Source organism: Mirounga angustirostris, unplaced genomic scaffold, assembly GCF_029215605.1.
Source record: "Mirounga angustirostris isolate CCGP_5_RB_7025 unplaced genomic scaffold, mMirAng1.0.hap1 SCAF_5, whole genome shotgun sequence".
NCBI lineage: Eukaryota > Metazoa > Chordata > Mammalia > Carnivora > Phocidae > Mirounga > Mirounga angustirostris.
In genome coordinates, this window is record NW_026991713.1 from 152,951,694 (window position 1) to 152,973,765 (window position 22,072).

General features: G+C 47.1%; 1 protein-coding gene across 1 annotated transcript in view; it reads left to right on the forward strand.

Annotated features, from left to right (window-relative positions):
- The first annotated feature begins 15,877 nt into the window (after nt 1–15,877).
- The window catches only part of XYLT1 (xylosyltransferase 1), a 299,327-nt gene continuing 293,132 nt past the window's right edge, over nt 15,878–22,072 (forward strand). The window contains exon 1 of the mRNA XM_045875055.3: nt 15,878–16,360. Within this exon, the coding sequence (XP_045731011.1) occupies nt 16,019–16,360 (342 nt within the window). The 5' untranslated portion in view covers nt 15,878–16,018. The remainder of the gene's footprint in view (nt 16,361–22,072) is intronic.

Below are 22,072 nucleotides of genomic sequence, written 5' to 3' on the forward strand. Positions count from 1 at the left end.
AATAGTAGAGTTTAGCACAAATTCTGGTACTCAATAAATACTTAATAAGTGGATGACTAAGAATAAATGAGTGTGATTATTTAATACTGCCATCACCTATGTCTTTACTAGCAATCTTGCTTAGAGATCAAGCCCAAATTCCTCAGGGTTCCTCCACCCATAATGTGAATCTCTCCTTCGGGATGGAAAGTTTAGAGAATACCTGGAATACTCATAATTATAGTTCCAAAGGAACCTCCTCAGAAAACCTATATATTGGTATGATCTTATCTTGGGAGATTAAATCTCCTTGAGTTACAGCATTTCTGTCCAGCACTGGCTGCACAGAAACTTCCCAGAAGTCTAAGTTATCTGAAGAGCTATTCTGGCAATGAAGGAGAAATCCTTAATTGATAGAACATAGCCAACTATTTTCTGACCAGGAGGCACATCTCAAAACTGTATGTCAGGAGGCTGCAACTGAGCTGTAATGCTGAGGCTGATGGCGATCTCCTTAGGAAATTGGTTTTAGCCATAGGAATGACTGCTCTTTTAAAGCAAAAAGACCAGCATGTGACATCAAGTCTGCAATTCCAAGCAGCCCATGCTATTAGTCACCGCAAGATTAATTCATGGTCCAATTTTTCCTTTTTTCTATTATAAATGTAAAAGTATTAATTATATTTATACAATTATGAAAATTGAACACATTTATCATAAATGCAGAAAATCTGAAAGAGGAAAACAAAACCACCCGGGGGCGCCTGGGTGGCTTAGTCGGTTAAGCTGCCAACTCTTGGTTTGGGCTCAGGTCATGATCTCAGGGTTGTGAGATTGAGCCCCATGTTGGGCTCTGTGCTCAGCACTGAGTCTGCTTGAGATTCTCTCTCTGACCCTCCCCCCCACTCATGCACATACTCTCTCTCGTTCTCTCTCTCCCTCTCTCTAAATGAATAAATAAAATCTTGTAAAAAATCATAGCTTCACCACTCAAAGATAGCCAGTATTAAAATCTGGGATATTTCCAGGGTGCCTGGGTGCCTTAGTCAGTTGGGCATCTGCCTTCAGCTCAGGTTGTGATCCCAGGGTCCTGGGATCGAGCCCCACTTTGGGCTCTCTGCTAAGCACCAAGTCTGCTTGTCCCTCTGCCCACCCCACCCCCCCACCGTACTCTCTCTTTCTCTCTCTCTCCCAAATAAATAAAATCTTTAAAAAAATAAAAAAAAATTGGGGTATTTCCATCTTGTCATTTTTCAACGCATATTTTCGCATAATTATACTTCTACGTTACACACAAATATTTTGTCTTGAAGGCTTTTTAAAATTCAACGTTATAACACAGCATTTCTCCATGTTTTTGCAAACTCTCCATATACATTTTTTTAAAGATTTTATTTATTTTAGAGAGAGAGTGCGAGCAAAGGGAGGGGCAGAGTCTCAAGCAGACTCCCTGCTGAGTGTGGAGCCTGACATGGGGCTTGATCTCACAACCCTGAGATCATGACCTGAGCCAAAATCAGAGTCCATTGCTTAACCACCTGAGCCACCCAGGCGCCCTTCTCCATATACATTTTAGTTGTTACATAAACGTTCCAGTGAATGAGTATGCCATAATTTACTTAACCATTAGCTGATACTGTTCAAAGTTAAGTTGCTTCTATGTTTTGCTATTGAGAGAGGCTTTAATGACTATAACTACATATAAAGCTTTTTTCTGTATATATGAGTGTTTCCTTGGAACACTTGACTAGGTTCCAAATCTCTCTCTTTCTCTCTCTCTCATAGAGGTATAAAATACATAACATGCTGAAGTATACCCGTGTCAAGTGTAGAGCTCATCTAATTTTTTTTTAAGATTTTATTTATTTATTTGACAGAGAGAGAGACAGTGAGAGAGGGAACACAAGCAGGGGGAGTGGGAGAGGGAAAGCAGGCTTCCCGCCGAGGAGGGAGCCCGACGTGGGACTCGATCCCAGGACCCTGGGATCATGACCTGAGCCGAAGGCAGACGCTTAATGACTGAGCCACCCAGGTGCCCAGAGCTCATCTAATTTTTACACATGTATCCCTAGGGTACAACTATCCAGATACGGTATAGAACATTTCCAGCACCCCAGAAGGCACCCACAGGTCCCTTCTGTGGCATGATTTTTAAACAAACATGTGCACTTCGCAGCCTAGAAAGAAACACATGTCCTTCTTTGCCCTAAAAAATTAGTAGTTTCTTTTTTTTTTTTTTTAAGATTTTATTTATTTAACACAGAGAGAGAGATAATGAGAGAGAGAGAGCACAAGCAGGGGGAGCGGCAGGCAGAGAGAGAGGGGGAGAAACAGGCTCCCCACCAAACAAAGAGCCCCATGCAGGGCTTGATCCCAGGACCTTGGGATCTTGACCTGAGCTGAAGGCAGCCGCCTAACCGACTGAGCCCCCCAAATTAGTAGTTTCTTTACTGACCCAGAATGCTATCGCTGTGTTAGATTATAGCAATATATTATTTTATTACCACTATGGAAGGAAGGACCCTCCCATAGCAAGCTGCTCAGAGGTGTTTCCACCATTTTTGAAGATTTATTTTTATTTTTTAAAATAATCTCTTCCCCCAACGGGCTTGGAACTGCAACCTCAAGATCAAGAGCTGCACGCTCTGCCGACTGAGCTAGCCAGGCAGTCTTTGCAAGAAGCCAGAGGAGTGCTATTCAAACTCTACAAATGGCCTTTAGTCCTCTTCCATCTGTCCTTCGCACACTGATTAGACAATTTAAAGATACTCTATGTCTTCTCTTCAGTTTAATAAAAAAACTTTGGGAGAAGCCAGCAATTTTCTTTCTAGCAATTGTGGAACTTTACATAATTAGTTTGTTAATATCTACTCACCATGGATAATAGCATGAATGTTAAAATTAAAAAAATGTATAAATGCATAATAGTAAAAAATATAATGAATAATATCTGTATATATATATACACACATATTAGACTATTCTCTGATTCTTGCTCTGCTCTAATCCTATGCGCCATCACCACCATCATCATTGTCCTCACCATCATATTTATTGAGGGTCTACTGTGTGCCAGAGATCACCTAAATTCTTTATATACAACACTTGATTTAATTCTCACAGTTGATCCCCTTCCCATTTTACAGATAAGGAAACTGAGGCTGTGTGTCACAGAAGGAGTAAATATTGGGACTGGGACTGGGACTCAAGGTGGTCTGCCTCCAGAGCCTCTGCAAGGGGAATGCACACTCAAAATTTACTGAGCTCTCATTCAGATTTCTGACAGTTGACCTATTTGACATGGTATATGCCAATTCTAGAAAAAAAGAAACCTGTACTTTATATCCTTGGTGAAGGAGGTACCGTATGTCTTACACAGTTAAGAAACAAATGTGGGTTGAGTGGCCTGAATATTTTTAATGGGTTTATTGAGATAGAACTTACATACCGTAAAAATTGACCTGTTTTTAAAAAAATCACCTGTTTTGATGTGTTTACAGTTATGCAACCATTACCATAACCTAATTTTAGAACATTTCCATCAGCCCCAAAAGAAATTACGTACCCATTATCCTTCACTCCCCATTTCCCCCTTCTCCCAGCCTCCAGGAACCACTAAGCTTTCTGTCGCAATAGATTTGCTTATTCTGGACATTTCATGTAAATGAAATTATACAGTGTATGGTCTTTTGTGTCTGGTTTCTTTCTTAAGCATGTTTGAGGCCCATCCATGTGATAGCATAAGTCAGTACTTCATTCCTTTCTGTTGCTAAATAGTTTTTCATTGTGTCATTGTTTTCACCATGCTAGACCTCTTTCTCTCTCATTCCTTCCCAGTTTATAAGAATTTGTTCAAAACTGCCTTCCTCTTTCTCAAGCCAAGCCTTGCTAACCTTTTCCTCCTGTTCTGGTTCATTCTTAAGAGTTGCTTTCTCCTTCCTTTCTTTGTCTTCTCTGACATTTTCAGTGTTCTGTTTTATTTATATTCAGGACTCTAACCCATCTGGAGTTTCCTTGGACATGATATAAGAGCTCAACGTTATTTTCTTCCAATGGAAATTTAGTTAAGCCAGCAACATATTTTAAATAAACCATGTTACCCTACTGGATTCAAATATCACCTTTGTTATATGTTTAGTTCCCTGCAAGAGATCTAAATGATCTTTTTTTTTTTTTTTCCTAAACTAGCAATACCGTATTTATATGCTTATATTTGACTTCATGGTATATTCTGATATAAGTTAAGGCAAGTATATCCCTGCCATTTATTTATTTATTGACTATTTTAGGGCATTTCCTTTTCCATTTGTTTAATCCAATCTCCTTTCCCTCCGCTTAGCACTGAAAGCAGACTGTTGATATTCTAATCAGTACTGGGATTTTTAGTTGATTTTATTAATTTGGAGAAGGCTTGCATTTTATCTCAATCTTCCCACTCAAGAACATAGTGTTTATTTTCATTTTTATAGATCTTGTTTTATGAAATTCAGGGAGATTTTGAAGATCATTTTAGAATAGTTTTCTTTATATAATTCCTAAGTCTTTTCTTCATAAGTGTTTTTCCAAGTTATTTCAGAGCCGGTGTTATTGTGACGGGGATATTTTTTCAGAGTCCTGAGGGCTAACCATTACACTATGGATGGGATATTTTTTCCATCCAATTTCTCCCCATATCCATTTCACAATCATTGGTGTTCATATGTAGAAAAGGTATTAATATTGTATAATTTTATTGTTTCCAGTCACCTTGCAAATGATCTTCTTGAGTCTATGAGGATTATTGTTTTCTTCTTTTATTTTTTACTAGAGTCCATTAGTTTCCCTTAGTACGTAGAGCAAGCCATCAGGAAAAAGAGAGTTTAGGTTCTTCTCTTCCAATGCTTACACTCATTTTATTTTCTCATCTTAATGAATTTTAAGAACTTCTGAAATTATTTAAACATTTAAAAAGTTTACCATTTTGTGCTCGCTTCGGCAGCACATACACTAAAAAGTTTACCATTTTAAAACGTATTTTTTCTGTCCAATAGCTTTCATTATATTTAGGCGGCTTCTTCCTATTAAGGTTTTAGTTGGTGACTTGTCAGGAATGACTGCCAAATTTAATCAAAAGGCTTCTCAGCTTCACCTTTAATATATTGATGTAATTAGTGGATTATGTTGATACTGTCTCTGGCTCAAGCCAGCCTCGAATTCCTGGAATAAACTCTTCCTGGTCATAGCACTTTAGTCCTTTGATGCTAGTAATTTATTCAAAAGATTTGTCTTTCTTCCTAAGTAAAAGTTACTTAGAGTTTTCTGGTACTACCTTTATCAGAACTGGGTTTTAAAAGAATTGAAAAGCTTCTCATTACTTCCTCTAGAAGAGGTTACCTACCCTGGCTACATGTGAGAACCATCTGGAGTTCGATACCTGGCACAACCCAGACCAATTGAAGAGGAGTATCTAGGGCTAAGGTTTGGACATCCTTAGTTTAAAAAAAAACAACAACAAAAAACCGAAAAGCTCATCTGGTGATTCTCTCATTCAATCAAGTCTGAAAACCAGTGTGTATGATTTGGAACTGTTTAAATAATACTGGAGCGGGGCACCTGGGTGGCTCAGTCAGTTAAGCATCGGACTCTTGATTTTGGCTCAGGTCATGATCTCAGGGTCATGAGAGCCCCGAGTTGGGCCCTGCACTGGGCGTGGAGCCTGCTTGAGATTTTTCTTTCTCCCTCTCCCCCTCCCCCTCTGCTTTCTCTCTCTCAAAAAAAAAAAAAAAAAAAAAATAGGAGCAATCTGGTTTTTTACATAAGGTGAATATAGAACTCAGCAATGAAACTCTCTGATCTGGAGATCTTTTTTTTTTTTTTTTTTTTTTTTTAAAGATTTTATTTATGTGACAGAGAGAGATACAGTGAGAGAGGGAACACAAGCAGCGGGAGTGGGAGAGGGAGAAGCCGGCTTCCCGCGGAGCAGGGAGCCCGATGTGGGACTCGATCCCAGGACCCTGGGATCATGACCTGAGCCGGAGGCAGACGCTTAATGACTGAGCCACCCAGGCGCCCATGGAGATCTTTTTTAATGCTAAATCTTCCATATCTCTGGTAACTGGTGTCTTCAAGTGTGTCAACTTTCCTTGGGTCATTTTAAATATTTTTAATAAATTAGCCATTTTATTTTGGTTATCAAACGTGTTGCCATAGAATTGCATATGGTATTCTCTTATGTTTTTCTTCTCTTCTGTAACTTTGGTTAAGCCTTCTTTTTGACAGAACTGTATTTTCTATTTTCTCTTCTTTTTTTTTTTTTTAAAGATTTTATTTATTTATTTGAGACAGAGAGAATGAGAGAGAGCATGAGAGGGAGGAGGGTCAGAGGGAGAAGCAGACTCCCCGCTGAGCAGGGAGCCCGATGCGGGACTCGATCCAGGGACTCCAGGATCATGACCTGAGCCGAAGGCAGTTGCTTAACCAACTGAGCCACCCAGGCGCCCTTCTATTTTCTTTAATCAGACTTGGCGGGGGATTTCATCAACATAGGGATTCAGTATTTGTATATATTACAAAATGATCACCACAATTAGTTTAGTTAACACCCGTCCCCATACATAGTGACAAAAATTTGTCTTCTTGCGATGGACTCTAAAAAACAAACTGAGGGTTCTAGAGGGGAGGGGGGTGGGAGGATGGGTTAGCCTGGTGGTGGGTATTGAGGAGGGCACATTCTGCATGGTGCACTGGGTGTTATGCACAAACAATGAATCATGGAACACTACATCAGAAACTAATGATGCAATGTATGGGGATTAACGTAAGAATAAAAAAATTAAAAAAAAATTTGTCTTCTTGTGATGAGAACTTTTAAGATCTACTTTTTTTAGCAACTCTCACATATGCAATCCAGTATTGTTAACCACAGCCACTGGGCTGTATATCACCTCTCCAGGACTTACTTATTTTATTACTGGAAGTGTGTACCTCTTGACCCCATTCCTCCAGTCTGGTATTTTCAAAAATGAGCTTTTGAGTTTATTTTCCCTTCTGCTACTTATGCTTTTTATTCCATTACTTTCAGATTCTATCGTTATTAATTTTCTATTCGGAATTTCTTTGAGTTTATTTTGTTCATATTCTAACCTCCTGGGGTTCATAACAATTTCCCTTGTTGTTTTATTAGTCATTCTTTATAATGGAAGCACTGAAGCCTATTAATTTTCCTCTGACTACAGCTTTTGTTATATTCCATAGATTCTATTACAAAGTGTTCTTTTATTTATTGCTTTAAAAAAAGATTGGATTTTGTTGTCTAGAATTATGTTCCTCAATTTTTAAGTTATAAAAAAGGTATTTCTAACATTATTAGATTATTATCAGAGAGAATTTGGCTTGTGCAAAATCTCTTTTATTTGTCAAGGCTTTCTTTACGTCCATTGCATATGACAGATTTCATGGATATTAGACAATATATTTCTTCTCTGTTAAGGTAAGCTTGTTTCTGTATACATCTATTAAATTGAGTTTGTGGGTTGCACAGTGCAATTTCTCTATGCCTTTACTTATTTTTATTTCTATTTATCTGCTGACATGGAAAACGAGTGTATTGATTTCTTCAAATATATATGTATTTATTTTATCAAGCTCCCATTGTTTTTCTAATAGTTTTCAGTTTTTGTACTCTATGCTTTGCACTGCTCCAAGTGTTTTTTTTTTTTTACCATTAAATCATTTATTTAAGCTTTATGACAATCCTAGGAGGAGGGTGAGATGTCCTCTGAGAAGGAGCAGGGATGGGAAACAACTTGGCAAGTCCCCAGAGTTAGTACCAGGTAGACACAGGATTCAAACCAGAGTGTTCTGTATCCAGAGGCTCGTTCTCAGCCATCACCCTGCATGTGCCATCTACCGTCCTTCCCCTCCTGCAAATGGCCCCCTCGTTACATGACTCATGTAGGTTCTCCATCTTCTTCTGGGATTCTCTTTCTGTAACTGCAGTTGATGACTCCCAGGGGAGCGCCAGACTCAAGCCAGGGCCATGATTGCCCTTTGCTGAGATGTTTCTGGACTGTGACTGAGAAAGTGATTCATTCATTGATCCAACATGATGTACTTGAACACCTACTAGGTGCCAGGTACTTAGTGCTGGGGGTAGAGCAGCGAACAAAACAGACAAAAAGTACTTTCGTGGAGCTTGTGATCTAGTGGCGTGAGACAGACAAAAAACAACAACTAAAATCAGTGATATATTTACAAAAGGTAACCAGTGCCCCAGGAAATGACAGAACCACGTCCAGACAATCAGGAGGGCTGGCGGGGGCCATGCAGTTTCGTTGGGATGGTCATATGGGCTGGGAGTAGCTCATGAGCTGAGAGGGCTGAGGTGCTTAAGAGCAGCTCCAGAGTGTGTGAAGGCTGGTGGGCGACGGGGGGCATAGGCCTGATGAAGAGCAAACGGGAGACACTGAATTAACAACTCTTTTGAAGCCTTGCTGGGAAGGGAACAGAAACACGGGGTAGATGCTGGAGAAGGAAGTGGGGCCAAGAGAGGACTGTTTGTGTTTGTTTTCAATCAGAGAAGTAGCAGTACGTTTAGATCGTGGAGGGAACAATGATGACAGAGGAAAGAGAGAGGAAGAGTTGGAGTGGTCTCGTGGCAAGCAGAGGAGGGGGCCTCGGGCAGGAGCCTGGGTGGTTTGTCCATCAAAAGTCACTCAGTGCTCCAGAGCAGGGGAGTGGGGAAATGAGGTTGAGGAAGCTTTTGGGAACTCTCCTATGCCTGCTTCCTCCTTTCTCAGCCCCCTAGGAGTCAAGGTCATCCGGCAAGTGAGCAAGGGAGAGGAGCACCAGGAACTGGAGGGGGTGTGAACACGGAGCCTAAGGTGCGGGAGGGCACCTGAACCAGCACAATGCGCAGTGGTCGGGCAGCATCGAGGGTCCACTTGAGGCCCATGGTTGTAGAGGGAGATTCTGTCCCTTTGTGGTGGCTGCGGGATGTGACACTCAGGAGCTGTGGCAGCTGTGTCTCTTGTTATACAAGGAGGGCATTGGTCTGCCATGAGAGAGAATTACTCAAGCATTTGGAGAGAAGCAGGGGCAAGAGATGAAGGACGTGACTTGTGTGTTCGGGTCTCTGGTTCCAGCTCTTCCCAAGGCCTATCTCTACCCTTGACCTTCTCTCAGGGAAATGGTTCAATTTCACCACACACCTCAGCAGACCAGAGAGAGAAATAGAAATTCAGCTAGAGTGGCTTCAGTCAGTGGGAGGTTCATTCTCAGGTTTGAAAAGAAGTCCAGTGGTAGGCCATATACGGCTGATCAGAAAGCATTAGGGACCTCGCCGCTTCTGTCTTTCTGGCTTATCATCTCTAGCACTGGCTTCTATCCTCATGGACACAAGATGGCTGCTGGAGTTCCAGCTATCCTTCCTACGTTCCAGACAGAAAGGGCACTCATCCCAACTGATTTAGCACCCTCTCCCAAAGGATTTCTTGGATGCTTCACAGTGATGTTTACTGTTCTTTCTTCTTCGATGACCCTCAACTACAAGGAAAGCTGAGAACCATTGCTTTGTTTGGGCACACCATCACCCTAAATAAATCAAGATTCTTTATCAAGCAAGAAGGGAACATTAGATGTTTGGTAGGCAGCTAGCAGACTCCAGCATATTCGATATGCTTCCAATAAACAGCTTTTTCCCTTAAGTCTTTTTGGAATGGATTCCTGAGGTTTACAAGCAAAAGATGCTCGAAAGATACTGAAGAATCACAGTAGCTAAAATGTGGGTTGAGATGCGGGTGTAGAACAGAGTCTGTGAACGAGACAGGAGATGAGTTTGTGGGGACAAGGCTGAACCTACCAAAGCAAAGATATGGGGGCTAGGCGGAAACGTCTGTAACACAGAGAACCTTTGAGAGGGCTGAGGGTCAAGTTAATAAAATAAAAGGCTATTTGGACAAAAAATATTTGTGATTTAATGCAGCAGTTTCTCCCAATCTTTTTTTTTTTTTTTGTAAGATGTTATCTTTTCAACCTTTCTTTGTTTACAGACTTCTTTCTGACCCATTTCCAATTCCCCGTCACACTGGCCAACAGCTGAGTTTTTATTAACCAGGGTTTGAGAAAATTCAAAATTACAGAAGTACTATGAATTAAGCAGCGTTTTTCATTTATCCATCTCAAAGGCATGTATATACATTTTAAAAAAGTAGATCTGCCATTATTTATTCACCAGACAGATGATACTTGGTGCTTGAACAGAATCAGACCCCTCTGAAAGGTCACGTTTCGTGAGACAGTGCAGGAAACACTCCAATGGCATTCCGCCGTGAGGGCCCCCCGACCAGCGTTTTTTAACTCGCCCTATTGTAGTCAGTAGCAGATGGCTCCTTTTTACTTCCTTCAGAGCACTCATCGCTCTCTGGTGTTACTTGCGTACATCTGTATTTACTGGTCTCGGCCCTTGTGCCCCCACACTAGAATGTAAGTAAGCTCCATGAGGTCAGGGACCAGCTGTGTCTTATTCACGGTTGCATCCTCAGCAGGAGCACTGTCCTGGGCATCGAGGGGGTTCTCAGCAGATATTTGGGGATTATGATTTGTCACAGTCTTGAACACAGGGCTTGGCATTGAGTAAGTGCTTGTCGTCATCGTTATCACCTACGGTCCCTGGGACCACACACGACAAATATTTATTTTAAAGAAAAACAAAAAATGTCTGCCAAGATCGTCTGCTAACTGGACCTGGAGTGGGTCCTTTCTTCAAACATCACAGCCTTCGAGGGTAGTATAAAGGCTGTGAGACCTCAGGGCTCAAAGTGCTGGTACCGTGCAAGGTCAGATAACCCGTAGGCAGTGTGGTGGTTCCTGATATCCACCTGTCCTTTCTTCAGCCGGCGTGTCCCCTGTCCTCCATCACGCCCAGCCCCACCCGCACACGCTGCCCTTGCAGATGGCTGGGGGTCCCTTCGGCGCAGGATGGATGGCAGCTCCGCTTAGGACTCCTGCTTTTCCTTGCTGTCTCCAGATCTTTCCTACAGGAAAGTATGCTGTCAGAGGAAAGTTATCTGCTACCTAGAGCTCCCTCTGCTGATACACGGGGTGGCCGATTCCCTGGAACCGCAGCCTGTGTCAAAAGCACAGCTGGGTGTCTGGCAGGACGCGTCGCCTACCTATGTCTGTGGTCTGATCAGAGGCTGCTTCCTTCTCTTGGGTGGAGTGGGGGGGGGAGGGTACAGGTGATGCGTGTCTGTGGCCTCGTGTACCGGGGGGCTTCCGGCGTCCTGGCTCCTCTGCCCTCCACCTGCCCAGGAATCATGGTGCTTGCATGCACTTGTCTGAAAGAACCAGAGGTTCCTAGCGATGCGACGGTGTTCTGTGCGTAACCCTCCCCCTAACACTGCGAAACAGGTGACCCATGTTTATGACTTCTGTTTGATGCTGAAGTGAAACGGAGGGGGAGTTTTTAAATTTTTTAAGAGCAGAGTCAGGGTCAAAACAGAGCCTGGGTAAAAACAGGCTCTAAGAAACCAAAAAGAAACAGACACATTAAGATGAAGGCAGATTAAGATTAAAGAAAAGCAAAAAACAAAAAACAACCCACGTATTTGACTACATGTGACTCTTTGGCTGAAGTTTATTTAAATTCAGAAGAAGGCATGTCATGCCCTCGCTCTCTGGTACCTTCTGTCAGGAGTACTTGAGAGGAGGGGAGAGCATTTCTCTACAGACCAGCCTGCCACCACAGCCAGGCTAACATTCCATCAGTACTGACACTGGCCAGGGCCAACCTTTTGTACGGAATACATGGCACTTTGTTTTATACCGTACCCTGATCCCATACCCTACCCCCCAGCAGCCTTAAGACGTAAGCATTATTTTTCTTCACCTTTTACACATTGGAAAACTGAGGTTCGGTAATGTTAAGCAACTTGCCTAAAATCACACGACTAAAAAGTTGCCAAGATGGTGGTGGGTTCTGCCAACTTGTAAGCTCCAGTCCACCAGCTGGTGTTCATTCTATGCCCGAGGTTTACTCCATGTCCTGCACTATGCAGAGTACCAGAGACAGAAGAGGTCCTTGCCCTTTGGGATACTGGGAGTCTTTTATCAAAATGGAGGGCTAGATTTAGTGCCGCTTCCTCCAGGCAGCCTTCCCTGACTACCCTTTTTTTCGCCCCTCTGATACCTTTGGATACTCATAACTGACACTGCCCTACTGTTATTAATGAAATGAACAATGCCTTTTATGGAGCGCTTACTATGTTCAGGTCTCTATAGAAAAACCCTTTACATGGGTTATCTCATTTAATCCTTATAAGAAATCTATGAGAAAGGCCCTATTATTATCCCCCCCATTTTACAGATGAGGAAACCAAGGCATAAGGAACTTAATTGATGCTGAAAGTCTCAGATACAAAGCAGGAGAGCTGGGCATCTGTCTGATAGCTCCCTGAAGGTGAAGACCGTTCTTCCCTGATTTCCCTCCTGGCTCCTAGCTTCACGCTGGGCACACCCAAGAGCTCAAAACTCCTTGCTGCCTGATCTTCTCTCCCCTCATTGGAAAGTGATGATCAAACAAGATTTGGGGGTGGGGATGTGGAGGGAATCCCACACATCAGTTGGAACTTCTTACAGCTCAGGCTCTCAGTTAATGTGAGAGTAGGAGCTGTATCAAAAAGGAAAAATCCTTAGGGAATCTTCTTCATATCCATTTTTCTCTTGCCCAGCATGGGTCCTGGCACATAATAGGGTCCAATATATCTGTGTTGAATGACTGAATGAGCTTTACAAATTCTGTTTGTAAAGATGCTGTTGCTACGGCCACTGCTGCTTGCCCACCCCAGCCCCGTCTCCTACAGATGCTTGAGGTCCTGTCTGTCTCAGGGCAGGAGGAATAGTCTTGGCGACCCCAGGAGCTTGCCTGCCTGCCCTTCTATCTCAGGTGATTTATCATCCTAAAAACCTCACATAAGCTGTTTATGGCATCCATAACCTGCCCGGAGCTTTTAAACCTTTTTCTCACATGGCTTTTTATGAGTTGAGATAAACAAACAACTCTCTCTCTCTCTCACTCTCTCTCTCTCTCCAGAGACTTGGGGGCCTGGATCCTTAACCTCACTCTCTCAGCCAGTGGCCCCCAAGGGAGCTGAACCAGAGCATGGGCCCCGGAACACCATGGTTAAACGTGTCATGTGCAGGAAGCAGATAACATCATTGTTGCTTAGAGGAAAAATGCAGCAGAGACCTTGAAGCTGGAGGGCGTGGATGCCCAGGGTCCCCAGGGCAGCCTTTGCTAGGATTGGGAAGCTTTGTTTAGACACTGAGGAAGAGTTCTGAGGACATGACATGATGATCTTGGGGACCATCTCATCCAGTCCATCATTTGGCATTAAAGAAACCAAAGTCCTTGGAGGGGAAGGACTTGCCCAAGGTCATGTAGCATCAAAGTGGCCCCATGGAATAGATTATGGTTCCTGCCTCCCCTGTACTTATTCCCTCCTTCCCATAAGACCCTGATCCCTATAGAACATCCAGAAGGTGGCTGCTCCCCAGTGCCAACGGTGGTGATAGATGGGACCTTGGCCAAGCTGATCAGCGCATTCTATGTTCCTGGCTACCCTGCTTGGTTAGAGGCAACCAGCATCTCTGCACCTTTGAGGAGAATGCTGGGAAATACAGACCCTCCTTCCTGTGGGCTAGAAATGAACAGAGGACACAAGTAGCCTCAGCAACTGATGCCAGGTTGTGACATGAAGAGAGATCCTCAGAATGAAACAGACCCCTTGAAAGGCAGAGAGGAGAGATGGAAAGAAAAGGAATTCGAAGTCATAGTTCTGAGTTGCTGGATCAAACCTCGCCTGATGTCTTTACTCTGAAATACTCAGTTACATGATCCACTAAACTCTTATTTTTAAGACAGTTAAAATAGAGGTTTTATTCCTTATAACCAAAATATTCCCAAGTGATAAACAGATGACAGAAAGCCAAAGAGCTTGTCTGTGTTCTATTTCACTCCTGGTTAGGTGGGCTGAGCCCAAAGGGACTTCCCCTATGCCTGTCCATATGTCTGGCCAGGCTGTAGATACCCTGAAGGCTGAGTCTAGTCTGCAGTTTAGAATCCCCACTAGCTGACAGTTTATACTGTCAGTTCAGGGAAGTGGGTTGGCTTGTTCTGTGGGTCCAGAAAGCATTTTCTAGGTGGTCCCTACCACCCCACCCTCATGAACCAAAGCACTTTATGCACATCTCTAAAGTGACACTGACCTCATGGCTCTTTAATGACCAACATCTACATCTGGATCCCCTTTGGACCCCAAGCTTGCTGAAGGGGAGACTGAGCCTTACTCACCTTTGGGTCCCTGCACCTGGCCCCAGTGTGAGACACAAGTTTGATATGCATGGATTCCTGTTGAGTGGGTGAAACCATCTCTTTCCCCTCTCTGCCTCCTTCTCTGATGGATCCTGTTTATTCCTCCACTCTCTTCTCTTTAAAAATTAGGATGAGGTTTAAAAGCACAGCAGACAAGATGCAAAGCATTCACCCCCCACCCTCCACCCCGGAGTCCCTCATTTACAAGCTGGGGATTTGATCTGCTGTTCTATTCTCATAGTGCTAAGTCCTGTCTGGGACCCCCCCTCCCCCCTCTGTCCACGTGTGGTGTGTTCAGGGTGGCTGCGTATAAAGCCCTGGGCTAGAGGACAAGGGAGAGAAAGACTGGGAAGACTGAGTCAGAGAAGGCTGGGGATGAAACTTGAGTCCGTTGGGATGATCAGTCTGAGCTCTCTTTGACAGAGAAGGAAGCTCCCGCCCAGGGAGGAGTCCTCCTGGCTCAAGGTCACTGGGACAGTCCAGCCCAGATGGAAAAGAACTACACTTTGCAAAGCAAGACCCATTCCCCCAGGAGCTGAACCCTGCATGGTCAGGAAGGCAGGCTTCGGAATGGATTGGAAGAAAGACCTAGATGAAGGCCCAGGGGCCAGACTTTGGACCTTGAAGCCATTGAAGGTTGAGAAACTCCACTGGGTCCCCCCTTACCACCGAAAGCACTTGCTTGCCAACTGGGTTTGGAGTCTCTTGGCTTGCTCGTCCTTAGGGACCAGAGAAGTGACTCAGTAAAGCACTTAGTACATCGTTGGCTCTAGAGGGTTGGGTGTGACTCAGGAGTCACTCACAGAGACTCATTCATAGCCTCCTCCCTGCCCCTTCAAGCCAGGGAGGGATCCAGGGACCCGCTGCGTGAGACCCTACCCCGGTTCCGACACTCCTGATACGTTTCTCACGTCTCCACCTGCCCGGCAGTCTTTGTGCCCGTATACCTGCCGGCAAACTCCAGGGCGGGGAGTCCGCCCCACTCAGCTGCCTCGTGCTGGCGTCCCACAGGAAGGCAGGATCTCAGGACCCCCAAATCCTCCTGACCTCCCCTTGATGCGGAGCGCGCCCATCCTCACCCAAAGCTCCCCTGCTTTTCTGCCCTCGCCCCTTTTCCCCGCCGTGGAAACTGTCCCCCTCTCCCCCACCCCACTCCTACTCTGTCGTGGGGGGCGTGCGTCCTCTCCGCTCGCCCCCACCCCCTTCCTTTCCCTCCTCCTTTTTCCTCCCTTGCTCCGCCTCCAGGCCCCGCCCCTCGCCGCCTCGGCCCGCGCCCCCCCCCCGCAAGCCCCCGTCCGGCCACCCCCCCTCCCCCCGCGGAGGGCTGCGGGCAGGGGAGCCCCGCGGGCCAGGCCCCCGCCCGCCCTGCGCGCCCCCTCCCCGAGCGCGCGCGCCCGGCGGCCCCCTCCGCGGCCTCCCGCTCCCCGCCTCCCCGCCTTCCCCTCCTCCTGGTGACGTCCGGGTCCCTGCCCGTCTGAAAACTCCGCGCCGCGGCGGTGGAGGCGGCGGCGGCGGCGGCGGCGGCGGCGGCGGAGGAGGAGCAGCGGCGAGCCGAGGCGGCGGCGGCGGCGGCGGCGGCCCGAGCGCGAGCCCGAGCGGCAGCCGGCGGCCGCGGGAGCCGCGGGGAGCGCGGGGGCGGCCCGGAGCGCCCGGGGTCCCCGCGCCCCGCTCGCCCGCCGCGCTCCGAAGATGGTGGCGGCGCCGTGCGCCCGGAGGCTGGCCCGGCGCTCGCACTCGGCGCTGCTCGCGGCGCTCACCGTGCTGCTGCTGCAGACGCTGGTCGTGTGGAATTTCAGCAGCCTCGACTCCGGGGCCGGGGAGCGCCGCGGGGGCGCAGCGGCCGGCGGCGCGGAGCAACCGCCCCCGGCCCCGGCCCCGCGCCGGGAGCGCCGGGACCTGCCCGCCGGGCCGGCTGCAGCCCGAGGCGGCGGCGGAGGACGGGGGGCCCCGGCGCGGGCGCGGGGAGGCGGCCCCGGAGAGCCCCGAGCGCAGCAGCCGGCCAGTCGGGGGGCACTGCCCGCGCGGGCGCTGGTAAGATGCCCTTTCGGCTCGCGTCCCGGAGGGAGGGAGAGAGGGAGGGTGAGGAGGAGGCAGCCCTGACCCCACGCTCCCCCCGCAGCCCTTGAACCCCGGGCATCAGACTGGGACTCCCCAAGCTTGCCGGGTCCCTGTCTCTTTCCCTGGAAGCCGGGGCGGGGTTCCTGCCGAGGCTCGGAGGGGGCCAGTGGGCTGCCCCATCCCGAGTCTGTGGACTGCCCTCTTGGGGTCTGGGGAAGTTATCTCCAGAGGAGGCGCTTTGGGGGTTACCGGAGCCTGGCCGGGTTCCTGTTCCCCGTCACTCTTGCTGGGCGCCCCGACTTGCACTGTGCATGTGGGTGTTGGTGCCTTGCTCACTGTCTGAGTGCGTGGATCGTGCCCGGGATCCTCAGCCGCTGCTCATGGGTGGTGCTCACAGCATCTCTTTGGTTTTTGCTGAGCTGAGTGCAGACAACTCCGTTCCCTACTTGCCATCTCCTTGTCTTTTCCGGGCCTGAGGTGGGGTCTGGGATCGGTGTCCCAAATCCCCAGCCGTCTCCCTGAATCAAGATTCAGGCTTGGGCGCCTGGTCTTACTTTAGGTCTCCTGTCTGCCATCTCTGGCTGTCTGTGCTGCTCGTGTCTCTACCTTCTCCGTCTCTAACCTTGTCCTCTCCCAGTGCCCTCTCTGACTTTCCTCACCCAGCTGTCCAGGGTCAGGGCATGGCCCCTTCTCCTAGATGGCTGTCCCTGGCTCTCCGTCTTGTGTGTAGCCAATCAGTGTCACCAGCTGTGTATCTGACCACATCATCACCACTTTGGCCCTTCTGGGTTTTCTTTGCCTTCCTTGGGTGTGAACAGTCTCAGCTCTGACACTGGTTTTTCTGTCCATCTTCTGGGGCCATGTGGGTGTCTTTCTATCCTGTCCCCAACTTCTCCAGGGATGTCTTTCACACCTTCTCTGGGCTGCCCTGCTGAGCCCACTGAGCTAGGACACGCAGGACAGGAGGTCAGAGTCCCCAGCTCTGGGCCATGCTCGCTGTGCCCTGTGGGCGTGAGTGTCTGTCCTAAGGAATAACGATGTGCAGTGTGTCTCTGTCTTCCTCATGCCATTTGCCTACAGGGGTTCTCCTAGCTCTTGGGGGGACATCAGATGCTAGGGGTTAGTTTCAGGATCCTTAGGCACTGAATGCATGTCTGTGTCGTTTGTCGCCCTGGGAGCCCTCTCTGAAGAGTGCCTTCAGACGCAGCGTGATGCTTTCTGATCTGTTAAACTTCCTTGGAATCAGCGGTGACCCTCTTTGCTGGAGTGCGGCTCTTTGTGTCCCAGGAGGTGACATGGTGGCATTTCACGTTGCTCGCTTGTCTGTGTGGGTAGCAGGTGGACGTCTTCCCCTTGTTTGTGGGGAGGGGTGTGGAGGGAGATTCCTGATGGAGAGTCAGAACATTCCCAATGTCCTGTGGCCTTTTAGTTCCAGAGAAGGGTACTCCCAGGCACTGCCTTTAAATCCTGGGGTGAACCGTGATGTGTTTGGGCAGAAATGTGATTCGGGGTTCGGTCTGGATTTGGAGCCCTACTGGGAGGTGCGGTGCAAGGGGGTTCAGGACCAGCCCTGCTGGCCCAGAGTGGGAACATGTAGGCTGAACACGGTGGCATGAGGCTTCCTGTACCCTTTGCGTCTGGGGTTGACAGGCACCAGGAGGTGTATCTTTGGGTGCAAAGACCACCTGTTGAAATAAGCAGAGAGAAGGAAGGAGGCCTGGATTTCTTCCTGCGTCCTGGATGTTTTGAGTACTTCGTCCACACCCCGGCTGTGTGTGCTCAGTTCAGTAGCCTATTCTCTCTCCTCCCAGCTCAGCCGCAGAGAGGTTTGCAGTTGGGAAGGTAGGTGGGAGCTTGCCATTTCCTTTTTTTATTCCTTTTGGCATGCCAGTTCCAGCAGCAGAGTTGCACTGCTTTTTGAAACTCTGCTTTCATCTGCAGGCTTAATTACTACCCCCCCCTTCCCCCATCTCCCCAGGTGTCAATTTCTTCACCTTCTGTTATAGACAGATTTTGTTGGTTTGTTTTTTTGGTCCTCCCCCTTTCTCTGAGGGTGTCTACTGCGCTGTTGTGAACTGTTATGTCTCCTGGATTTGTATTTTATTTTAACTGCTCGTCTGTCTCCTCTCTTTCCCTGCCCCACATCTACCCCCATGCCTTGCTAGATCCTGAAATCACAGCGCAGACATGCTGGAGGGCCCCGGGGGTGGGTCCTCCTCTAGCCGTGCCCACCCAGCCCCTGCCCTTCCATGGAGCTCAAGGAGACCAGAAGGGGGCAGGCTGTTCCCAAAGTCCAACGACATGCCTGAGCTTGGGCCGCAGGCTGGGAGAGGACCAGACCTTTTCGCAAGCCACTCAGGCCCTTGCAACATGTGGTTTGTCGGCAGACCCTGTTGGGGCTGCTAGCGTGATGCCTTGGAGATAGATTCAGGAGTGGGATGTTTAAAAAAAAAAAAAATCCCTGTGATTTTCCAGATGGCTCTCTTAAAGAACTGGTGAGACACATGCTTGGGACATGGTGCTTCATCTCTGAGCTCTCTGGAGGGTGGGGGTGGGGTGGAGTGGGGCAGGTGCAATTCTTGCAGGCAGAGAGAGTCTGTGGCCCCATTGGTGGCGGTGGTGGTGCTGGTGGCTGTGTCCCAAAGAGTGTCCGGCAGGCACTGTGTCCAGAGCATTTTCTGAGCAAGACCTTGCTGCTTCCTTGTGCCTACCGTCCCAGAGCCTCTGCACTTGCCACCTTTTATGTCTGGGGAGCGGCACCCCATTGGAGGGACCTGATTGTATTTTTGGTGCATTTTAAGGAGCCAAGAAGAAACACACAGTTTCTCAAGCAGAGTCAGAGACGACATGAGGATGGTGACAAGATGGACATATCTATAAAAGATTTGCAAGCTCCTTTTCCCTCTCTGCCTCTTCTAGAGCTCTTAAATATTAGAATTATCGGGTGGATTGGAGCAGAGCTGTGGCTGAGACACCGAGACCTTCGCTGGGTCTCCTGTAAGCTGTGGATTTGACTGTCATCTCAGAATTTAAGAAACAGATGGGCTCCCTTATGAAGGGAGGGAACACACTGGGGAGAGTGTCAAAAAGATCACACTCCAGGTTCTGGATGGATTGGGGACAAATGAAAGAGAGCTGTGTGTGTTCACGTAATGAACGTTTATTTTCTTTCCCTTCGATTCCAGCGATCCTCTTGAAGTCGCGTTTATTCCTTGTGCCCTTAGATAAAGTGCTACACAGTAAGTTTCATTCAAGGAGCCGAATTTTTAATCGCCCTCCCATACACATGCATCTTTAATGTGGAGTGGGGTTTTTGTATCGTCTGACCCCTTGGAACTGTTGATTTTTTGGCAGAAATTCCTCATACTTCACCTTACTCAGATAACTCAGGAGTTTTTCAGACATCAGCAGTGACTCTGAAAAATTGGTTCACTGTATCCAGATCACCTCTGGTTCTAACAGCCTGAGAGGTGTGGCTTCTCTTTCTATCCAAATGTTTTGTGACCAGAGAGAACAGAGGGTATTTTATTGATGGTTGGGTTTTCTTTTTTTCACACTCTCAATAGGGTTTTATTTTGTTTGAGCAATGTATTACACTTTGTATACAGAAATATGCATCACTGAACAATATTTATCTTACTGCAGATATTGCCATCTGCTTAATCATATACTGGAAAATGTTAAATGAACAGATAAATAAAAGTAGAAATTATTAGACACATAGGGGTATATATGTAATTGTATATGTACATTTCCTTTCCTTCCAGTCTCGTCACACTCTAGATATTCTCTCTCGTTTATCAGTTCTTTTTCTCTTTAATCTTCTCAAAGTTTACGTGACAAAATACTTGCTGTTTTGCAAATAAGAAGCCAAAGCGTTAGTCCCTGTTTGCTGGGGATTGTCCAGCTTTGATCCATGGTTTTAATAGGAAAGGAAATTTGGTGTTTTGAACTGGGGCAGATATCTGACATTGTGCACGCGTGCGTGTGTGTGTTTCCCCAGAAAACAAAATATCCTTAAGAATATCTCTGTAGTCAGGAGCTTCCCTCTCACCCGGAGCTATTTGTAGTCAGTGGGGCCATAAATCTGCATGCACAAAGACAAAAACGCACGGTGCCCACATCATTGGACTGCATAGGGTGCATGGTGTAAGGGCTGACCTCCTCTCTGTCTCTTGGTGAACACTGCCCTGTCTTATCACTTAGGAGAATGCTCCCTGTTTTCTTTGCATTTCCCCCATTTCTGTGGACCCTGGTCCCCATCTATCAGAACCAACAAGAAAATACCTTGGGGAAAACTAAAAGTAAAACATAAGCTTAACCCCAACAAAACCCAAGTTCAAAGGAAAAGGCGTGGGAGCAGGAGGAAAAAGTCGTAGGTGATGTGTGCCAGGCCCCAGCGCCCAGGAAAGAGACCGTTAAGTGTCCTTGCGTCTGACACAGATGGGTTCAGGTCAGGCTCTGCTCTTTGCCATCTCCTTGACCTTGGGCAAGTCCTTCTGCTCTGCTCCTCTGAAAATCCGGGCTCCCGCAGAGGGTCATGTGAGGATGAAATGTACTGATACATGTGAACTGCTTTTGGGGCCTGGCACATGAAAATGCTCCAATGTGAGCTGCTGTTCTTGAAAAGAAAGTCTTAGTATGTTTGGAAATAAGCAATTTTTTGCGATTATTTATTTTCCCATGGAAAGTCGGGTTTGAGTGAAATCCAGGGCAGGAGAGTAGATCCATTGCTTGTGTGTGTCCCAGCCTTGCAGCAGGATGGAATGTGGTCGAGGGAGGAACACTAATATTTATTGAGTGCCAGCTGTATGCCAAGCCTCCTTTAGATGTTTTGCATACATTGTTACTACGATGCTCCCCCTGATTGCACGGCAGGAGTTAACGAGGACTTTGCAGTTATTACCTTACCATCTCAGTGAGTCTCCCTGGCTGTGTGGGATAGGACTGTTGCTGGCCCCATCTCGGAGATTAGGGAACAGGCTCAGAGAGGCAAAGCAGCTTGCTCACCGAGAGTGCAGAGCTGGGGGAGCAGCAGAGCTGGGATCCAAACCCAGGTCTGCCTTATTCCAGTCGACCTACGGGTTTCTGAGCGCTGTGTCTGCGCAGTTCTTTGAAAAACTCCAAACGCAGCCAAATGATTCCTGAAAGTCTTCATACCGCTTTTCTCCCTTCTTACTGCAGATTTCCAAAAATGTGCCAACCCTAGAAAAAGGAGCAGATAGGCAGTTTTCGTGGAATCAGACCCCTAAATAATGACACAAATAGGGAGTAATAATAACAGTAATGAGTCTCTATAGGGAAGTTATAATGTGCCAGGCACCGTTTGAAGCCTTTCTTATGCATTAACTCCTTTATTCCTTTAGCAAATGTGTGTTCTAGCTGCCACAGCCAACAGTCCTGGAGCTTACTATATAACCAGGCCCTGTCCTGGGTGTTTTACAAGCGTTAACTCATTGAAACCTCACACTACGGAGGAAACTGAGGCAGAGGAAGAAGCTTAAGCAGCTTTCCCAGGGTCGGTTATAAATGGCAGAGCCAGGATTTAAACCCAGGCAATCCGGGCTCTTAACCGCTCTGCTCTACACCCTCCCTCTTATAAGCAGCTTGCGAAGGCCCCTAACCTTAGAACCGCAGAACTCATTTAAGGAGGCACGTAGGTAGTTGATTCAGTCAGGAAGCCCA